A 22462-nucleotide genomic window follows, 5' to 3' on the forward strand; every position below is an offset into this window, starting at 1 on the left:
CTTCCCTGACCACTCTGTGTAGGTCTCCTCTGCTCTTGTCTCTGTTCTTATCTCTGCTCATTGGCTCCTATATAAAACATTTCCACTTGCAGCAGTTTTATTTCCTGGCCCATGAGAGCAGGTCTGTGACCACCTGACCCCTCAGGGCATCCAACCTACCTAGCACAGTGTCAGGCATATATTAGGACTCAATCAATGGCTCAGTGAAAAAAAAACTGACTATGTGAATGAACCCTAGCCTCGAGAAATTTATAATCTCATGAGAGGGTAGCAGCTAGTGAAATTATCCCAGTGCATATATGACTAAATTGGACAGGCCTTGACTCAATCTACCACTCTGTCCATCCTGGTTGCCTGCATGCTGGTGCCACTGAGACTGAGCTGGGCTTCTGCACACAGCAGCTGAAGGTGGCTCTGAGAAGCTCTGCTCCTCGTGAGCTTCCCTCCACCTCGCTGGATGCTCAGCTCCTGTGAAGGCAGGGAGCCAGGCTAAGTGAATGACTCATAGCACTTCCGAAATGCCTTTCTTTTCTGCCCTATGGTTTTCTAAGGATAAAAGTCAAGGTTTTACCACTGCCCTCTGGATCTTACAGAACACCTTGGCATTGACAACTTTACCAAGAAGACAGCCCAACAAATTCCAGGGCTGGGGGCAACCAGGGAAGGTTATGCAGGGAAGCTTCCTAACCAGGGAGCCATAAGTGGTTTTCTGTTAGGAAGGAAAGTCCATGGATGGTCAAATGGAAAAGATGGGGTCAAGCGGGCCTGGGCCTGATCTGGGTCAAGGCCTGGATGTGGACTGGGGGCAGTGTGAGGGTACAAAGCCCCTGAGTGAGTTTCCTTCCCATATCTCCTTGCAGTGACAGCCCACACAGTGAGCCAGGGACCATTGATGAAGTTGACCACGACAATGGCACTGAACCTCACACCAGTGATGAAGGTAAGGAAGGGGTAATCTGGGGCCAAGGAGCCCACCTGGGGCCTCTCATGCTGACTTACAACTGCTTAATTCTGGGCTGGACTGCATAACCCCTCCAGCTTTGTACATCAGCACATCATCCTGCAGAACAGAGGAGGCCCAGGAAGATCGCAGCGGCCTGTGCACTCCCATTTGCCACATTCCTCATTCCTGTCTGTGTCCTTGTGGGCCCAAGTTCATATCCTACATGACAACAGTTTCCTAAGTAGGAAGCATACTTTGTCCCTCTGTCCCTCCCCACCAGGGATCTGTCCTGTGCCCAGCCTGTGCTGGGACTTGGGGCATGTCGCTGAGCTAGACTTGTGTCATTGGGGACCTCCAGTCTTATTACCTGACAGGTTGGGAGCAGCTCCCCATGATCAGAGTGAGGACGCCAGGCTCCAGATGTGTCCTAGTGCGGTGGGCTGCCAAAATATAAAGCCTAACAGGGATGACCCAGGGATGTGGAGGGGGAGGGGGAGAAGGAGAGGGAGAGGCCAGCCTGAGCTCTGAGGGGCTCAGCAGGCCCTTCCACCCCTTCTAGGCTAGTCAGGTGAGTCTCGGGGGCATCTCGACTGCACTGATAAGCAATCTCGATAATACGGGCCCAGGGCCAGCCTATCCATTAGGCAGAGTAGGCACAGTGCCTAGGGCCTATGATACTTTAGAAATGTCTTAATTTCTTTTAAAACAAGAGTAAAAAAATAAATATGACCTAGCCTGGGTTATAGTCATCTTTATACCAATGCAGTTCTAACATATAATTTTTAACTTTTTTTTTTTAACAGAGGAAAAGACCCATGCCAGTAAAAGTGCAGTGGGTCTGTCATAGTCATAGCGCAGCCCATCATCTGCATCTAGAAAACCACTAAGCCATTAGTTCTGTCGGAGGTCCACTATGGGTCAAATTTTGTTTTGGTTGGGATGTGTGCCTCTGAGAAGGGGTCCATAGTTCATCATATTGTGCTAGGCATCTGCTTCAAATCTGTGTGAGATTTTTGTTTGCAGTTCTCAATATTTTCTTTAGTAAAAAATTTCAAACACATAGAAAAGCTGAAGGACTTTATACAGTGAACAAACATACATTTACCACCTAGTTTCTGCAATTGTTAATATGGTGTTTTACTTTTTTTTAAAAGATTTTATTTATTTATTTTTAGAGAGGGAATGGAGGGAGAAAGAGAGAGAGAGAGAAACATCAATGTGCGGTTGCTGGGGGTCATGGTCTGCAACCCAAACATGTACCCTGACTGGGAATCGAACCTGCGACACTTTGGTTCATAGCCCGCACACATTGTGTTTTACTTTGTCGTATAGTCATCTATCCATCTCTCAGTCTAGTTCACATTTAACACATTTCAAAGTGCATTGTAATCATCAAGGCACACATCCTTCAAACACTTTAGCATGCAAGTAATTAACTAGGGGTCAATATTGTTTATGGTTCTTTTTTTTTTAAGTAAAATTACATACACAGAAATGTACAAATCTTAATAGTATCATTCCATGGGTTTTTATAATGCAAAAACTAGTGCTACTCAGACCCCTGTAGAGATATGGAACATTTCCAATGCCCCAGAAAGTTCTTCATGCCCCTTCCCAGTCAGTCCCTTCCCCAAATGGCCCAAGAAGCAACCACTGGCATGATGTACTTTTTCGCCACAGACAGCTTGCCTGTTCTAGAACTCTGTATAAATGGAGTTATATGGAACAGGGTTCTTTGGCTTTGGTTTTTTGCTCAACATAATATTTAGAGATTTATGCCTATTGTGTGTATTAGGTAAGGTTTTGATGGTATTAAATAGTAGTACAGTCAGCTTATATATGAACACCCAATTTTGCCTGAACCATGGCCACTCTGCCCTGTGAGAAATAAAGAATGGTAGAAAATGAGAAACAGTGGCCACTTTATTGCTGCCTTGGCTACTGTTCCTAACCCCTTGTGCAGAGGTGGTAAAAGGGCCTGCACCACGTGGCCAAGGCCTGGCACCTAAGAAGTATTCTCCCTTTCTCTTGTTTTAACCATTTTATTGTAATATAATTCATGTAGCATACAATTCATCCACTTAACATGTGCAATTCAATGGTTTTCAGTATATTCACAGATATGTACAGTCTTGACACAATTTTTGAACTTTTTAATCACCAGGAAAAGAAACTCCATGTCCTTAACTATCATCCCTCACCCTCCTATCTCTGCACCCCACGCCCCACATTTTCCCCAGCCCTAAGCAATCACTAATCTATTTCCTGTCTCTACGTATTCACCTGTTCTGGGCATTTCACACAAATGGAATCATGTGGTATGTGGCTGCTGTGTCTGGCTCCTTTCACTCAGCATAGTGTTTGCAAGGTTCATCCCTGTTGTAGCGTGGATCTAGAATGTGTTCCTTTTTATGGCTGAATAATATCCCGTTGTGTGGATAGACTACATTTTCTTTATCCATTTGTCAGATGATGGACATTTGGGTTGTTTCCACTTTTTGATTATTATGAATAATGCTGCTATAAACATTTGTGTACAACTTCGTACAGGCATGTTTTCATTTCTCTTGGGTATACCTATGCAGGAATTGCTGGGTGATAAATAGCTCTGTGTTGAATCTTTAAGGAACTGCCACACTGCTTTCCAAACCCTAGTAGACATGAAGTGGTGTCTCACTGAGGTTTTGAGTTGAATTTTTCCAACGACTAATGATGCTGAGCATCTTTTCATGTGTTTGTTGGCTATTTGTATATCTTCTTTGGAGAAATGTTACTTCAGATCCTTTGTCCATTTTAAAATTTGGTTGTCTTTTTATTATTGGGTTATAAGAGCTCTTTATATAGTTTAAATATAAGTCCTTTAGCAGATACATGACTTACAAACATATTCCATGGATTGTCTTTTCACTTTCTTAATGGTGTCCCTAGAAGCATAAAAGCTTTGTTGCTTATGCTTTTTGTGTTATATCTAAGAATCCTTTGCCAAAACCAAGTTCATGAGATTTAACCTGTTTTATGCTAAGAGTTTTATAGTTTGAGTACTTATGTTCAGGTAATCCATTCTGATTCATTTTGAGGTAAAGTTTGTATATGGTGTAAGGTACTAGCCCAGTTTCATTCCTTTGTGTGTGGCTATCCATTTGTCCCAGCACAATTAGTTGAAAAAATTATTCTTCCCCTCACTGAATGGTCTTGGCCTTCTTAAGAAAACATCAGTTCACTACAGGGGTTTATATTTGGTCTTGCAATTCTATTCTACTGGCTTATATGAGTGGGGACCCAAAAAAACCAGAATAGTCTTCTGGAAGGCAGGCCCCTTGTAGTACAGGCTTCCCCTGCTAGGTGAGTCTTCTAGGAACCTATCTGGGTTTTTTTTTAAGTATAATTTATTGATTGTGCTATTACAGTTGTTCCAATTTTCCCCCTTCCTTCCAGCAATCCCCCCCCCCCCCCCCGCTTAGTTTATGTCCATGGGTCGTGCATATAAGATCTTTGACTTATTTCTTCTACTTTTCTTAACATCTCCCTGCCTATTTTGCATCTACCAATTATACTTCTTCATCTCTGTACCTTTTCCCTCATTCTTCTGCTTCCCCTTCTCCACTGATAACCCTCCAAATGATCTCCATATCTATGATTTTTTTCCTATTCTAGTTGTTTGCTTAGTTTGTTTTTATTTTTTAGAGTCAGTTGTTGATAGTTGTGAGTTTGTTATCATTTTACTGTTCATAGTTTTGATCTTCCTTTTCTCAGATAAGTCCCTTTAACATTTCATATAATAAAGCCTTGGTGATGATGAATTCCTTTAGCTTTGCCTTGTCTTGGAAGCACTTTATCTACCCTTCCATTCTAAATGATAGCTTTGCTGGATAGAGTAATCTTGGATATAGGTCCTTGCTTTTAATCACTTTGAATACTTGTTGCCAGTCCATTCTTGCCTAGAAGTTTCTTTTGAGAAATCAGTTGATAGTCTTATGGAAACTTTGTAGGTAACTGTCTCCTTTTCTCTTACTGCTTTTGAGATTCTCTCCTTTTCTTTAACCTTTGGCATTTCAATTATGATGTGTCTTGGTGTGGTCCTCTTTGGGTCTAACTTGTTTGGGACTCTCTGTGCTTCCTGGACTTGCATATCTATTTCCTTCACCAAATTAGGGAAGTTTTCTTTCCTTATTTTTTCAAATCAATTTTTAATTTCTTGCTCTTCCTCTTCTACTTCTGGCATCTCTATGATTGAGATATTGGCACTTTGGGAGATGTCTCAGAGTCTTCTTATTCTCTCCTCATTTTTTTTTTTGAATTCTTGTGTCTTCATTCTGTTCTGGTTGAATGTTTATTTCTTCCTTATGTTATAGATTGTTGATTTGAATCCCAGCTTCCTTACCTTCACTGTCATTTCCCCGAGGATTTTTTTTATTTTGCTTACTGTAGCCTTCGTTTCTTCCCTTATGTTTTTGCCATATTTAATGACTTCTCTGAGCATCCTTATCACCAGTTTTTTGAACTCTGCATATGTATCTCCATTTTGCTTAGTTCTTTTTCTGGGGTTTTGTTCTGTTCTTTCATTTGGGTCATATTTCTTTGTCTCCTTGATTTGGCAACCTCCCTGTGTTTGTTTCTGTGCATTAGGTAGAGCTGCTTTTACTCCCTGTCTTAGTATATCTGTTAAGTTGTATGGGGCAGAGCCTTCAGTATTCACCATGGTGGGCCAACCCACTTCACTGCTTTGTGACTGTGTATGAGGGACAGGCTGGAGAGGGGACAATGCCACTGAGACTTGTTCCACACTCTCCCCATTTCCAGTCACTTCACCCCCTTCCTGTATGCAGCTAATGCTCCTGTAGCTGCCACCCTATTGGTGGTTCCCAGAGTGGGTGAGTTTGTGTTCCTTCTAGGACTATGTGGGCCCTTTAAATGGCCTCTCCTAGGAGAATGGCAGTTTGTTCCACCACCCCAACCTCCACTGGTTTTTACAGCCACAAGTTATGAGGCTTTATTTTCTTGGCCCTGGAACCCTGGGCTATGCAGTTGGGCCTGGGGCTGGGATGGCTCACTCCCAAGGTATATTTCCTGATTTTATCCACCACACATGAACGTGGATCCACCTGTCCCGCTGGCCACCTCACCGCCACCACCTTCCCATGACTGCACCATGTCCTCTCTGCCCTGGTTTCCCATCTCCACCCCTCCTACCAATTGGGATGAATATGGCTTCTTTAAATCCTTGGCTGTCAGACTTCTACACGGTTTGATTTTCTGACAGTTCTGGGTGTTTTTCATTTTGAGGTTAGTTGTGATCCTTCTTATGGTTGTGCAAGGAGGTAAAGTGTGTCTACCTATACCTCCATCTTGACCGGAAGTCTAGGAACCCATCTGTATCAGTGTACCATCTGGCATTGTTGTGAGAGACTGCATTTGGCTTCAGTGAATTTTTTTGAAGACTCTTTCACCATGTTTGCCCATTTCATGACCAAATTAGGTCATGAAATAGACCCCTAAGATTGGAATGGGTGATTTACAAGCATACCTGCCCCGCCCTCCCTATTTACCTAGTCTTTCCCTGAGTGACTTTTTAAAATTTCTCTGGATGAAAAAAGTCCTCAAAGGGAAATGCTTTGTCAATGTGGAAGAGGTGAAAAAAAAACATCAGAAGCATTAAAAGACATGAAACTGTTTTGAGCAGCAGAAAAAATGTCTCAGTAGGTGTATTGCCTCAAATGGAGAGTACTTTGAAGGTTGCTGAAGTTTAAACATGTAAGAAAAAATACACAATTTTTTATAAATAAATTCTGGGTTGTTTTTTGGTCCCCTGTTAATGTATTTATACTTGAGCTAGTACTGGACTGTCTTGGTTACTGTTTCTTTGTATGAAAATGGAGACAACTGTACTTGAACAACAATAAAAAATTTAAAAAAGAATAAAATAAACCTAAAAAAAAAGAAAGAAAGAAACCAGGACATGTGAGTCCTCCAACTTTGTTTTTATTTTTCAAGATTTTCTGGCTAGTTTGGGCTCTTTGCATATGAATTTTAGAATCAGTTGTTAGTTTCTACAAAGAAGTCAACCTGGAATCTGATCAAGATTGCATTTGAGTCTATGCATCGATTTGGGAATATTGCCAGCTTAACAGTGTTAAGGCTTCCAATCCGTAAACATGGGATATTTTTCCAATTACTTAGATCTTTAATTTCTTTCAACAATGATCCATAGTTTTCAGTGCATGAATTACTTGTTTTGTTAAATTTATTCCTCAGTATTTTATTATTTTTGTTGCTAACATAAGTTGAATTGTTTCCTTAGTTTCACTTTCAAATTGTTCATTACACATGTGTATGAATATAATTTCTTTTACTATATTGCTCTTGTATCCTGCTGCCTTGCTGAACTTAGTCATTCATTCAAATAGTTTTTAGTGAATTCCTTGGATAATCTGCATATCATAGCATCTAGGAATGGACATAGTTTTAATTCTTCCTTTCCAATCTGAATGCCTTCTATTTACTTTCCTTGACTAACTGCCCTAGCTAGAACGTCCAGTACAATGTTGATTGAAGAATGAGGATGGATACCTTTGTCTCGCTCCTGATCTTAGAGGGAAGGCATCCTGTATTTCACCATTAAATGTGATGTTAGCTGTGAGTTTTTCATAGACGATGCTTATAAGATTGAAGTTCCCTTCTATTCCTAGTTTGTTGGGTGTTTTTATTATATCACATTTTGTCAAATGCCTTTTCTTCATCTATTGAGATGATTGTGTAATTTTTTATTTTATTGATTGATATATTAGTTTTTTATGTTAAACAAATTTTGCATTCCTGGGATAAATTCCACTTGGGTGTGGAGCATAATTCGTTTTATATGTTACTAGATTCAATTTGCTATTATTTTGTTACATCCATATTCATGAGATACTGGTCTGTAGTTTTCTGTTTTTATGATATCTTTGCCTGATTCTGATATCCAGGTAATAATGACTTTATAAAATGAGATGAGTCTTTCCATCTCTTCTGTTTCTTGGAAGAGTTTGTGAAGAATTGTTATTAATTCTTCTTTAAATGTTTGGTAGGATTCAGCAGGTAAACCATCTGGGCCTAGGCATTTCTTTGTGGAGTATAGCTTTTTGACTACTGATTAAAACTCTTCACTTGTTATAGGTCTATTCAGATTTTTTAATTTCTTCCTGAGTTATTTTTTTCTTTTTTAAATAAAGATTTTCACATCACCTCTATAGGTTCTTTCTTTTTCTTTTTCTTTTTTTTTAATTTAATTGTTGTTCAAGTACAATTGTCTCAATTTTGCCCCCACCATTCCCCCTCACCCCAGCCATCCCCACTTTCCACCCTTGATCCTACCCCTCTTTGGTCTTGTCCATGTGTTCTTTGTACATGTTCCTGAAAACGCTTCCCCCTTTTCCTCCCATTATTCCCTCCCCCTTCCATCCGGTTACTGTCAGTTTATTCTTAATTTCAATGAGTTACTTTAGTAGTTTGTGTCTTTGTGGGAATTTGTCCATTTCATCTAGGTTATTTAATTTACTAACATACTGGTAAAATATTCATAGTATTACTTTATAATCCTCTATTTCTATAAAGTTGGTAGTAGTGTCCCTTTTCATTTCTGATTATAATAATTTGAATCTTTTCTTTTTTTCTCAGTTAGTGTAGTTAAAGGATTGTCAATTTCATTGATTTTTTTTTTCAAAGAACCAGCTTTGGGTTTCATTTATTTTTTTCTGTAATTTTTCTATTCTCTATTTCATTAACTTCTACCCTAACCTTTATTATTTCCTTCCTTGATTTCCTAAAGTGTGACTCCAGGTCCCGACTGGAATAGTCCTCAACCTTTCCTTCAGCTCCAGGGCTGGCCTCTCCATCTCCTCACTCTCTGGTATAACTGTCCTCTCAATCAGCAGGAGTCAAATTGAATATCAAACATACAGCATATGTAGATGTACATTCATGTTTACATTGTATAGATGTAAAAGCCCTGGGGAGGAATCAACTTAGCATGTTTTTAAAGCACCAGGAAGGCTTTATTAATGATGCCTGGGGCCTGGGTTTAGTTATCAGCTCATCCCTCTCTTGCTTGTGTGATTGCCCCTTATATGGCACATCACTTCCCTTCAGCCTCAGTTTTCTCTTCTGTAAAATGAGAATAGTGCTGCAGATATTGCTGTGAGGGTTAAATGTGATAATGCAAGAACACTTAGCACATAGTAAACACTTAATTTGTTCATGCAAGTAACAAGTCAGTATTGTGCACCTGCTCATTTCCAGGGACTGTTCTAGAAGTGGGAAAATAGCAGGAAACAAAATAAAACCCCTGTCCTAATGGAGCTCACATTTTAGTAGGAAAGATTGACAGTGAGCATGGTTGGAAACTACATGTGCATGTGTGTGCATGCATGCACACATGTGAGTTCAGGTTGTGATACATGCTGTGAAGAATAAAGCAAGAGAAAAGTTTAGAGTGATTTGATAGTTGGTGCTTCTGTAGTTGCGGATGGTCAGGAAAAACCTTGCTGAGGCAATGACTTTGAGTACAGACCTGAACGAAATTAGGAAATGATGCACAGTGGTCAATAAATATTTGTTGAATGTGAATACATTCACAAGATATGGTAGAAAAGCATCCCAGGAAAAGGCAGTAAGAACTACAAAGGCCCCGCAACAGGAAAAAGTATGGCCTGGTTCAAAAGCACCAAGAAGTCTCTGTGAGTGTGTATACTGTTGTGATTAGTGGTAATGTGTACTTGATATCTGCAACTTGCTTTAAAACACATTTTAAGAAATTAGATGGATGGGTAGAGGGATGGATAGATAGATATGCCACAAAGCTAGTATAGTAAAAGGTTAATAGTAGAGTTTAGTTTAGGTAGTGGGTATATGCATGTTCAGCTTTACTTGGTTTGAAAAGTGTCGTAATATGAAGTCGGAGAAGAAACATCAAGAAGGCTAGTGAGGCTGGAGCAGACTGGGTGACAGGGTGATGAGGCTGCAGAGGTCTCTAGGGCCCATAGCATGAAGGGCCTCAGGTACCATGAGGAAACATTTGGGTTTTGTTCCAAGCACAACAGGAAGCATTCCCAGGGATTTGAACAAGAGAGTTTCATTATCTGGTTTATGATTTTAAAAGATTCCTCTGGCTACTGTGGGGAAAAATGGTTCCCCAAGTAAGAATGAAAGCAAGGACAGAATTTTGAACTTCCAGACAAGATGGAGATATAGGTAGATACACTTTGCCTCCTTGCACAACCAAAAGAAGGGCAACACAAATTTAAAAACAAAAAATAACTAGAACTGCCAGAAAATCAAACTGTATGGAAATCCAACAACCAAGGCATTAAAGAAGAAACATCTATGTTTCCTACCAGAAACAGACTGGTAGGAAGGACAGAGATGGACAGCTGGGGCGGAGAGGATGTGCGACCAGGTGGTGGGCAGGTGAGGTGGCGGCTGGTGGACCAGGTGGTCCCAAATTTGCACATGGATAAATTGAGAGGAACAACTGGGGAGCAAGACAGACCGTGCAACCAAGGGCTCCAGCATGGGGAAATAAAGCCTCAGAACCTCTGGCTGTAAAAATCTGTGGGGGTTGTGGAGGCAGAAGAAACTCCCAGACTCACAGGAGAGTTTGTTGGAGAGACCCACAGAGTCCTAGAACATACACAAGCCCACCTACCCAGGAATCAGAACCAGAAGGGCCCAATTTGCTTATGGTAGTCGGGGAAGTGACTGAAAGCCGGGAAAGAGCTGAGCAAGTGGCATTGTTCCCTCTTGGACCTCTCCCCCCACAGAGAGCACCACAACGCAGCAACATGGGTTGCCCCACCCTGATGAATACCTAAGGCTTCACCCCTTACAACATAATAGGCATGCAGAGAAAAAATATAGCCCAAATGAAAGAATAGATCCAAGTTCTAGAAAAAAATAGAACTAAGTGATGAAGAGATAGACAACTTATCAGATGCAGAGTTCAAAACTCTGGTAATCAGGATGCTCACAGAAATGGTTGCGTATGGTCACAAAATAGAGGAAGATGTGAAGTCTATGAAAAGTGAAATAAAGAAAAATGTACAGGGAACCAACAGTGAAGGGAAAGAAACTGGGACTCAAATCCACAATTTGGAACAGAAGGAAGAAACAAACATTCAACCAGAACAGAATAAAGAAACAAGAATTTCAAACAATGAGAAGAGGCTTAAGAACCCCCAGGACAATTTTAAACATCCCAATATCTGAACCATACGGGTGCCAGACGGAGAAGAGGAAGAGCAAGAAATTGAAAACTGAGACTTCTGGCAAGATGGAGGAATAGGTGGACGCACCGTACCTCCACACACAACCAAGATTAGAACAACAACAATTTAGAGCTAGAATAACACTCAGAACTGATAGAGGATTTATCTGAATGGAAGTCGGACAGCCAAGAAGTTGAAGTAGACCCGTACAACCAGACTGGTAGGAGGGGCTGAGGGGTGGGCACGGGTCAGCAGCACTTGGAAGTTGGGGAAAACTTGGCACAAACTTGGTGCGGAAGCCATCCGGGGCACGCAGGAACGCAGCAGTGGACCCTGAGTATGCAAGCTGCGGCTGGCAGACCCAGTGAGGCGGCGATTGTGGACCAGGGCAGAGCTCACAGCCCAGGATCCCAGGGAAGGGCCTGAGGTCCCAGGAGAACAGAACTACTGCCATTGTTCCCTCCTGTTCCGCTCCCGCCCCAGCCCCCACATATAACATCACAATCTAGCAACTGGGGTGCCCAGCCCCAGTGAACCTGAGGCTCCGCCCCCCCACCATAACAAGAGCGACCAGACCAGAAAAAAAAGGAAAAAAAAGGAGAGACAGGGAGAGATATGTTTCCAACAGAAGAACAGATCAGTCCCCCAGGACTCATCCTTTTGAGCGACCAAGAAATAGCCAATCTATCAGATGCACAGTTCAAAATATTGGTGACCAGAAAGCTCACAGAATTGGTTGATTTTGGATGCAAATTAAATGAAAAGATGCAGGTTACCATAAAAGAGATGAAGGAAGATACACAGAGGAGAGCCAATAGTGAAGGGAAGGAAACTGGGACTCAAAACAATACAGTGGACCAGAAGGAAGATAGAATCAACCAAGCAGGAAAGCATGAGGAAATAAGAATTCAAAAAAATGGGGAGAAGCTTAAGAGCATCCAGGACATCTTTAAACGTTCCAACATCCAAATTATAGGGGTACCAGAAGGGGAAGAGGAAAAGCAACAGATTGAGCATGTATTTGAACAAATAATAAAGGAGAACTTTCCCAATCTGGCAAAGGAAATAGTCTTCCAAGAAATCCAGGAAGCTCAGAGAGCGCCAAAGAAGTTGGACCCAAGAAGAAACACACCAAGGCACATCATCATTACATTAGCCAAGGTAAAAATGAAGGAGAGAATCCTAGAAGCAGCAAGAGATAAGGGGACAGGAACCTACAAAGGAGTTCCCATCAGACTGTCAGCTGATTTCTCAAAAGAGACCTTACAGGCAAGAAGAAGCTGGAAAGAAATATTCCAAGTCATGAAAGACAAGGACCTACATCCCAGATTGCTCTATCCAGCAAAGCTCTCATTTAGAATGGAAGGGCAGATAAAGTGCTTCTCAGATAAGGTCAAGTTAAAAGAGTTCGTCATCACCAAGCCCTTATTTTATGAAATGCTAAAGGGACTTATCTAAGAAAAGAAGATAAAGAAAAAACATGTATAGTAAAAGGACAGCAAACTCACAATTATTAACAACCACACCTAAAGCAAAACCAAAAGAAACTAAGTAAACAATTAGAACAGGAACAGAACCACAGAAATGGAGATCACATGGAGGGTTAGCAACAGGGGGGTGGGAGGAGGAGAGAGGGGGAAAAGGTACAGAGAATAAGTAGTATAGAATGTAGGTTGCAAATAGATAGGGGAGGGCAAGAATAGTACGGAAAATGTAGAAGCTAAAGAACTCATAAGTATGACACATGGACATGAACTAAAGGGTGGGGAATGTGGGTGGGAGAGGGTGTACAGGGCGGAGGGGAGTGAAAGGGGGAAATGGGACAACTGTAATAGCATAATCAATAAAATATATTTTAAAAATAGAAATTGAAAACTTATTTGAAAAAATAATGGAGAAAAACTTCCCCAATCTGGCAAAGGAAATAGACTTCCAGGAAGTCCAGGAAGCTCAGAGAGTCCCAAAGAAGTTGGACCCAAGGAAGTATACACCAAGGCATATCATAATTACTTTAGCCAAGGCTAAAGAGGAGAGAATCGTAAAAGCAGCAAGAGAAAAGGAGACAGTTACCTACCAAGGTAGTTCCCATAAGACTATCAAATGATTTCTCAAGAGAAACCCTGCAGGCAAAAAGGGGCTGGAAAGTATTCCAAGTCATGAAAGGCAAGGACCTACATCCAAGATTACTGTATCCAATATAGCTATCATTTAGAATGGGAGGGCAGATAAAGTACTTCCCAGATAAGGTCAAGTGAAAGGCATTCATCATCACCAAGCCCTTTTATATGAAATGTTAAAGGGACTTATCTAAGAAAAAGAAGAAGATCAAAATTATGAACAGTAAAATGACAGCAAACTCACAACTATCAACAACTAAACCTAAAAAGAACAAGAATGAAAACTAAGCAAATGACTAGAACAGGAATAGAATCACAGAAATGGAGATCACATGGAAGGTTATCAGTGGGGAGGGGGAAGGGAAAGAATGAGGGAAAAGATACAGGGAATAAAAAGCATAAATTGTAGGTACAAAATAGATAGGCGGGGGTTAAGAATAGAATAGGAAATGGAGAAGCCAAAAAACTTATATGTATGACCTGGGGACATTAACTAAGAGGGGGAATGCTGGTGGAAGGGGAGGTGTAGGGTGGAGGAGAATAAAGGGGAGAAAAAAAATGGGACAACTGTAATAGCATAATCAATAAAATATATATTTTTAAAAGAAAGCAAGCAAGGAGGCCAGGGAGAGGGACAACAGTGGCAGTGGAGGTGGTGAGACTGGTCATACTCAGGGGACAACTCAAAGTGGTTGCTGATGGATTAGATGTGGGTTGCTTGAGAGCAACAAGGCTTTGGCTAAGCCAATAAGCAAGGTGACTATAAGCGAGGTGACTTCTGATGGGGAAGATGAGGGAATTAAGTAAGTCTGGGGAGGGGTGTGTGGGAGAGTGGTACAGGGGAGAATCACATATTCTGTTTGAGGTATGATAAACCCAAATAATGAATTTCTTAATAACTGGTAGCTATTCTTACTCTTCCTACCACACACTTATATAATCACATCTGCAAACACAAGTGTTCACTCTCAGCTGTGGCCCGGCCTGCTCCTCCCATTTTCTTCTTTCTCTTACATTTTCCACTTCTCATTCCTCATTCCTCCTGCGCCTCCCCACCCCCACCCCCTAGCACCAGACTGCCCCCAGTGACTGCGGGGGCTCTGGAGATGGGAAAGACAGGACCTAGAACCAGGAGGCAACCCCACCATGCTCCTCCGAGCATGAGCACAAGCAAACCTCTGCTCAGGTCAGCTACCTTATCAGTTGAATCAGCTCAAAGGAAGCCCCTGGGGTGAGAGTCCAGAGAGCAGCAGCCAGATGGGTTGAGCTCCTGGTCTGCAAACCCTCTGGCCTTTTTGTTCTCTTTAACTAGACTGGCAGGCAGTGCTAGTACGTGGCTGCGCAGCAGAGTCAATGATGCAGCAGAGGACAAAGACCTTCCCACTTTACTGAGAAGGCGACTATGAGTCAAAATCAGAGTTATTTGACCCCTTTAGCTCCGTTGTTATTTTGCATCAACTGTTAGAATAGCATTTAAGACATCCGTCAGAGAGCCAGCTGGGAAAAGCTGACTTAACTGTCTGATGCTTGCTCCCTGCAGAAGGCTGTCCCAGGCACTGAGGGCTGTGTATTCCAAAGACTACTGCATCTCCTGGGGACCCCGACACAGTCAACCCCAGCCAGCTGCTCATAGAAAGAGCTCTAGCACACGTGTATGGTGGGGATTCATGGGGGCAGTGAGAAGGGGTATGCTCCCTCTGCTCTTTGATTTTCCACTCCACCCCGACCCTTAAAAGTTCATCAGCTCTGGTAACAACAAGCAAGTCTCATATAAGTTAACTATGTGTCCACACTGCTGTAAGCACTTTGTGTACAGTAGCTCATTTAATCCTCATAATAGCCCTGTAAGGTATAGGGACTGATTTTATTCATTCCTGTTCTACAGATGAGGAAACTGAAGCTCAGAAAGAACTAAGTTGCCTAAGGTCTCCACAATGGACAGGTAGAGGGCTGAAAGAGCAGATGCAGATAATCCATCAGAAATGGAGCAGATAGGAGGCCCAGGGATGCTCAGCATAGGGAAGGTATCTGCAGGCTAGGGAGAGCAGGGGTCACTTCTGTTACTCTTTTATTCTGTTATAATTTACTATACCTACATGTATTATCTGTACAATGTTAAACATTTTTGTGGTTTTAAAATGTAAATGCATTAATACCTATAGACAGTTTTTTCTAGCAGATATGGACACCTCTTAGGATATAGGTATAACACAGGTTAAATCAATCACAGGCATAATTTTTTCTGTTCTCTACACAGTCTCTTCTCCAAACATCATTAGCTGTACAGTCTCAGACAAACCACTTAAACTCTCTGCAGCTTAGATTTCTTGTCTGGACCTACCTCATAGGCTAAATCCATTAGTAATTACAATCATAATCATGAAACCCATTATCAGCTGAATACCTAATATATGTTTGTACTATGCTGTCTTTCATCCATTATCTTCTAATCCTTCTAACAACCCTACAGACAATGCAGCTGAGGTGTACAGGGGATAGGTAACTTCCCTGAGGTCTGGACAAGAGGTGACAGAACTGGGCAGTGGCAGTGGCAGTGGCTCAAGGGCAAGAGCCAGATCCTCATTGTTTAACCAAGTCATGGCCTGTCACTGACCAGAGAAGAGTAAATGTTTGGTGGGTAAATACACATGTGCAAAGAGATGTGCTGAGCTGCAGCCCCAGTAAGAATTCTTCCTCCCCCAATGTTAAGCTCATGGATGACCACATTAGTCAGCTCTGGCTGCTGTGACAGAATACCCCAGACCAGGTGTCTTAAGCAACAGAAATTTATTTCTTCACAGTTTGGAGGCTATAGAAGTTCAAGATGAAGATGCCATCAGGGTTGGTTTCTGGGGAGTCTCTCCTCCTGGCTTGTGGAGAGCTGCCTTCTCCCTGTGTGCTCACGTGGGCTTTCCTGTGTGCACGTGGAGAGAAAGAGATCTCTGGTGCATCTGCCTCTTCTTAGAGGGACACCAGTTCTACCACATGTGGGCCCTACCCTTCTGATCTCATTTAACCTCAACTTCTGCCCAGTGACCCCATCTCCAAATACCATCACTTTGGGGGTTAGCACATCAACAAGCAGTTTGGAGGGGCACAGTTCAATCCACAATGGTGAGCTGTGAGGAACCCTTAAACAGTTCTGGGTACTCTTAAAAATGTATACAACATTTTGCATAAATGGACATCCACATACATCACTTGTTTAACTTCCCAGAAGGTAAGAACCATTGACAGTAAGTGGACAAAGAAGGAAATGATTCATGGAAAAATGGAAACAGAATTCGTATGAAGGGGTAGAAGGAAAAGAAATTTCATATAATGTTTTAATGAGTGTTTTTAAAATGGAGAACAAGCAGGGCAGTGGAAACTAAGGGTGTGGTATGTCAGCCCCCCACTTCTCTTTTTGAGAAGTTGGGTGGCCCACCTGAGGTCACAGCCTGGGAGAGTGGATCTGAGCCTAGAGCCCCAATGTCCTGACCCCAGTGAGGGCTGGGGGTCAGGTGTGCTGTCTGTGCTGCCCCAAGGAGTGACGGCCACCTGACCCAGGCCCCTGGGCTGCTCTTACCCTGACCTTGTGGATGTGCTTCCTCTTTATTTTCCTTCCAGAAGTGGAACAAATTGAGGCCATCGCCAAGTTTGACTATGTGGGGCGGTCCCCGCGTGAGCTGTCCTTCAAGAAGGGGGCCTCGCTGCTCTTGTACCACCGCGCCTCAGAGGACTGGTGGGAGGGGCGTCACAACGGCGTGGATGGACTCATCCCACATCAGTACATAGTCGTACAGGACATGTGAGTGGACCCTACTTTGAAGAATACCATCATCGACTAGTGATGTCTAGAATGGGCACAGGAAGGGCAGTGCTGGGGTGTATGCCAGGGATATGTTCTCTCTGATGTAATATTCTTGGTCTTCTGTAAGAATAGATCCCCTTAAATGGTAACCCCTTTAACAAATAAGCAAATTGTTGATGCTTCAGAGATAGTGTTTGATGCCCTTGGCCGGTCCTACCTACCTGACACCCCCAGAGCATTTGTCACCCACCCTGGTTCTCAGCGTCCACTGGATTTTGCCATACACTCTCACCTCCCTGCCTGCCCTGCAGCTAGTGGACAACCCCCCACCCCTTAACTGCCCACCACTCTCCACCCCTGAGGTGGCACTCTCAGGGGACAGGCAGGAATGACCATCCCCACATTTTTGAGTTGATAGGGTACTATTTTTTATTGAGAAATAATCAACATATAACATTATATTAATTCCAGGTGTACAATATAATGATCTGATATTTGTATACATTGCAAAATGATCACCACAATGAGTCTAGTTAACACCCATTGCCATATATAGTTACAATTTTTTCATATGTGATGAGAACTTTTAATATCTACACTCTTAACAGCTTTCTGATACACGGCACAGTATTATCACCTATAGTCACCATGCTGTACATTACATCCAGAACTTATTTATTTTATAACTGAAAGTTTGTACCTTTTGACCCCCTTCACCCATTTCACCACCACCCCCCACCTCCCATCTCTGGCAACCACTTACCTGTTCTCTGTATCTGTGGGTACTGTTTTCTTTTAAACAACATCAGGCATTTAAAAAAAAAAACCCTGTGTCCCAAATACTAGCTCAACCAGATGGCCCAGATAGTCTACACCTTCCATTCTTTGAAAGCTATTGAGGGTACCTCTGAGTGCTACTCAGGCTCAGGTGGAACTGATTGATCAAGGAAGCAGCCACCAAGCTAGACCTAAAGGGAAGGGAAGCAAAGGGAAGGGCAGAGGGGATGGTCTGAGAAAATTCCAGGAATAGGCAAACCCCATGAGGAATGCCCCCCTGTGGAGGGCTCTTGGTACTCTGATGTCCCCCAGCCTCTGTGGACAGGGACAAGGGACTGGAAGGGAGAGGGGACTGGGAGGAGGCTAGCAGGGAACTCCAACAAGCTCAAGCCACCTCACAGGTGTCCCAAGCCTTGGGTGAGGAGGGGAGGGATGGCAGCACCTTCTTCCTCCCTTGCTGAGCCCTAAACCACTTCTCATGGAGCCCCATAGAGACTCGGCACTCAGTGCTCAGCTTGCAGGGCCCTCCCCCATCTCTTCAATACACCCTCCAGCATTTAGCTTTTCCTCACCCTGAGGATCCTGGGAGGGAAGAAGAACCTAGAGGAGGGGAGAGGAGAAGGTAGGCGTGGGGATGATGGGACAGAGCAGGAAGTTCTGCTGGGGAAACTGATTTAGGAGGGTGGCAGTGGGCACGCATGGCCATGAGATGGGGAGTGGGCAGCGGCTCACCCAGAGCTGTGGGCATAAGTTAACCACGAGGTGGGAGCTGATTCAGCCCCTCAGACAGGTCTCGCAGAGCCCTGCACATCCTGGGTCCTCTGGAGAACTCCCAGTTCACATCTGTCCTCCTCCCCAGGGATGACGCCTTCTCCGACAGCCTGAGCCAAAAGGCGGACAGCGAGGCCAGCAGTGGGCCGCTGCTGGATGACAAGGCCTCCTCCAAAAACGACCTCCAGTCCCCCACGGAGCACATCTCGGATTACGGCTTTGGGGGGGTGATGGGCCGGTAGGAAACACAGATTCATTTTTTTCCCTGCTAAGTGCCAGGCTTGCTGGGATTTGATTTGGGAGAAACAAGGGGGCAGAAGGGAGCAAAGTAGGCTGTTGTGGCTCCTTGTTTCCCACAGGTGATATCGGGCACACCTGGGTGGGTCAGCTGGCTCTGGTCTAAGCATGCCAGGTGTAAAACAGTCCAGCTAAGTGGGAAGGGTTGGGGGAGAAGGAGGAAGAGAGACATATATTGGCAAGTCAGCACTTTTTATTTAAAATAATAAGAGTAAGGGGGGAAGAGAGGTACAAATTAGCAAGTATTTTTCCAACATGTCTCTAATTCTTACACCTCCTCCACTTTCTGCTGAAGACCTAAGGAGTTATATTTAAAAATGTAAAGCTCATGTACTCCCTGAAGTGTGCGGCACAAACAGAAAACTCACACCCCCTCGCAAACGGGGAACATTGGCAGTCGACTCCACCTGCTTCTCTGGTGGGAGCACAGTTGCCAATTTCTTCACTCCCCCTGTGTGCGCCAGGCCATGTCACATGGCCTTTCTGCCAAGACAAGAGCTCGGCTCCGTAATCTGCACACAGCTGTAGTCCAAAGTATGTGGTTGTTTTTTAAAAAAAAATGAGGAAAAGAGAAGAAAAGACAAAAAAAGCTGACAGGTTCTCAGTGCTTTCTTAATCAGATTCTCTTCATTTTCTTGGTGCGGAGGTCATGGGACCAACGCATACATGTGGGCACTTGCAAATGGAGCCAAAAATGCAGTCAAAATGGGAATATACATTTATGAATTTATTTCAGAAGTCCCACTGCTTCCTGTCAGCATATTCTATTCAGTTAAGCAAATAGTTCAGGTCCCTGTGACAGATGATAGAATTGGGAGGGAAAGTGGAAAGCAGGGGTAGATAGATGGCAAAGCCACAGTCCCTTGATTCCTAGGGAGGAGATATCTTTTCCTGCCTCGATTTTCCTCTTCCTCTCCCCTCCCTTATCTACTTTCTTCTTCCTTTCTCAATACCTCTTTCTCCCTAACACCTCTGCTTTGGTCCTGTCAGGGTACCCACAAGTGGTGCTTAGCTTGGCTGATGGCATTAAGATCTAAAGCGCTGCTGACCACACTGAACTTGGTCCCCTGATCACAATAGATCCCAACACTCTGTCCCTCCTCCCCACCCTCTCAACAATGCAGCCTTCCTCCCCTGCAGCTGTATTTCAGAATCGCTAGTGACCTCCAGAGGGTGCGGCACAATCTCACGGGGTGGAACCTTTAATCTTCAAAGTGCTTCCACACTTACTGAACCTCCCCCAAAGGGGGCAAGGAATACTATGCCCACTTAACAGATTAATAAAATGGGTCTCCAAGAGGCCACAGAAATCCTGTGACTGACAGGATAAGGACTCAGCCTCTTAATAGACATTCTAGGCCCCTTTTCACTCCACCAGAGCCTCCCTGAGGGGTGAAAAGTGTCCAAATGCATGGAAGGCATGTTTGGTGATGCACTTTTTCCTCTTAAATGACTAGTTTTGCAAGATCTGGAAACCCTCCTAGAAGTAGCCCTTTGGGGGGAGATGGGGGTGGGTAACAATATTGAACTGTATCCTGTCCCCAGGGGGGTCCTCCTGGGCTTACGGGGAGCTGGCAACTGTTGGTACAGTCAAGCCTCGGTGCTTCAGACGAATTAGAAGCCCTTCAGCATCATGGCAATGTCTGAACTGCTTGAGAACGTATCGCGAACCCAACTAACCCTCACCAAAGCATTCCCAGGTTGAAATCCTCCTGGCTTTGATCTAAGAGGTTGCCAAGATTCGTTGTGTAATTAGCCCTGATTTCCTGTGTGCAGATTAAGCCTGCGATCCACCAGGGAGGTCCGTGCTTAGCCGGTGCTTTCACTGTGGAATCCGGGAGTCTGGCTGCAGGAGGCTTTACTATACCGCTCCCTAGTCTAGTGTGTAGTTCTTGGCCCGGGGGTTGACTGACGCATTCTGATTGCCAGGGTTGACTCTGCCCCATGCCCCCGCCCCCGGCTCCTTTGCAGAGTGCGGTTACGATCTGATGGAGCAGCTATCCCCAGGCGCCGAAGTGGGGGCGACACGCACAGCCCGCCCCGGGGCCTGGGCCCCAGCATAGACACGCCGCCCCGGGCCGCCGCCTGCCCCAGCAGCCCTCACAAAATCCCCCTCACGCGGGGCAGGATCGAAAGCCCAGAGAAGCGAAGGATGGCGACGTTCGGGAGCGCCGGGAGCATCAACTACCCTGACAAGAAGGCGCTCTCCGAAGGGCACTCGAGGTCGACGTGCGGCTCCACCAGGCACAGCAGTCTGGGGGACCACAAGTCCCTGGAGGCCGAGGCCTTGGCAGAAGTAAGGGCCAGCGGGAAAGCAGGCTGGGCCAACGGAGACCCCCAGAGGGGCAGCAGGGTGGGGAGTTGTGGACTGGGAAGCCACTTTGTCCTTTATGCCAGTCTCAAGGCTAAGTCAGGACACAGGAAAGATAGTGTGAGCTGGCTTCCCCTCTGCCTGCTGGCCTCCCATGGGAGTGGAAGCTGGATGGGTGCAGCTGCTGACTGAGACCCTGTAAAGACTGAAGACCCCCCCCCCCCCACCCCAGTCTCCAGAGCTGGAGGAGGGACTCCCTGTAAAGGAAAGGGTGGATAATGGGGATGTAGTAATGGCAGGTGTCTACACAAGATGGCATAACTGAATCGATCACTCATTCACTCATTCATCTGTTCATTCATTCATCTGTCCATTCATTCATTCATTCATTCATGAATAACCACTGAGCATCTGTCCTGTGACAGTCAAGTGCTAGGCACAGAGAGTACAATGATGACCTGAAATGGACCCAGACCCCGCCCTTGGGGAGCTTAGAGAAGAGAGAGACATCAACCATTAACACAGTTGTGAAATGGCAGTCGGGCCAGGTGCTTTGGAAAAGTGGTCTGTGGTATTCTCAGAGCCTAGGATGTGGGGATTGCTCCTAGCAGGGAGAGACTTCTGGGAGGGGAGGTGGATGTGACCCGAGATTCAAAGGACAGGGGAGCACACAGCTGAAGCTGGAAGGGAAGAATGTTCTAGGCTCTTCCAAAGTGCTGAGAGTTGTTCTTGTTTTTCTTAAGTTTTAAAAAATTTGGATGAGAAAGCTGTGTGATTTTTTATATTTACCAAACAAACCAAACAGATTTCCTTAACACATTTTTAGGAAACAACTTGTTTTGTTTAATAATTTGCACTCTGGTGTCATGTGTTTTGGATAGTTCTACCATATTTCCAAAAAGTTCTATTTTTTCTCTCTGGAATTAGGCCTGGGTGCCCATTTTGTGCCTGCTCCCCTGTGTTAGCTCTCAGTGAAGGTAAGAAGTGCAGCCAGAACCTTCTTGGCTGTGAGAATTTTCTTTAGTGGCATTTGAATCCCTGGTACAAGGGGAGGGGGAAACGTGTGGGCTTGGGCCCTGTGTTCCAGAGGCCAGGAAAAGTTCCAGGAGAAAACCAGAGCAGAGACAACTCACCTGGCAACTGGAACTCCTGTTCACACCCACGGGGTCTACCGTGGCCCTATGTCCTGATGCCCACTCCCGAGAGACACCTGAA

The 22462-nt window shown here is 44.2% G+C and overlaps 1 protein-coding gene across 1 annotated transcript in view; it reads left to right on the forward strand.

Moving 5' to 3' along the window:
• The window catches only part of SRGAP3 (SLIT-ROBO Rho GTPase activating protein 3), a 243948-nt gene that overhangs the window by 213051 nt on the left and 8435 nt on the right, over positions 1-22462 (forward strand). The window contains 4 exon segments of the mRNA XM_028518183.2: positions 861-940; positions 16908-17088; positions 18728-18877; positions 20908-21232. Of these exon segments, the coding sequence (XP_028373984.1) occupies positions 861-940; positions 16908-17088; positions 18728-18877; positions 20908-21232 (736 nt within the window).

Source organism: Phyllostomus discolor, chromosome 7 (genome assembly GCF_004126475.2).
Source record: "Phyllostomus discolor isolate MPI-MPIP mPhyDis1 chromosome 7, mPhyDis1.pri.v3, whole genome shotgun sequence".
NCBI lineage: Eukaryota > Metazoa > Chordata > Mammalia > Chiroptera > Phyllostomidae > Phyllostomus > Phyllostomus discolor.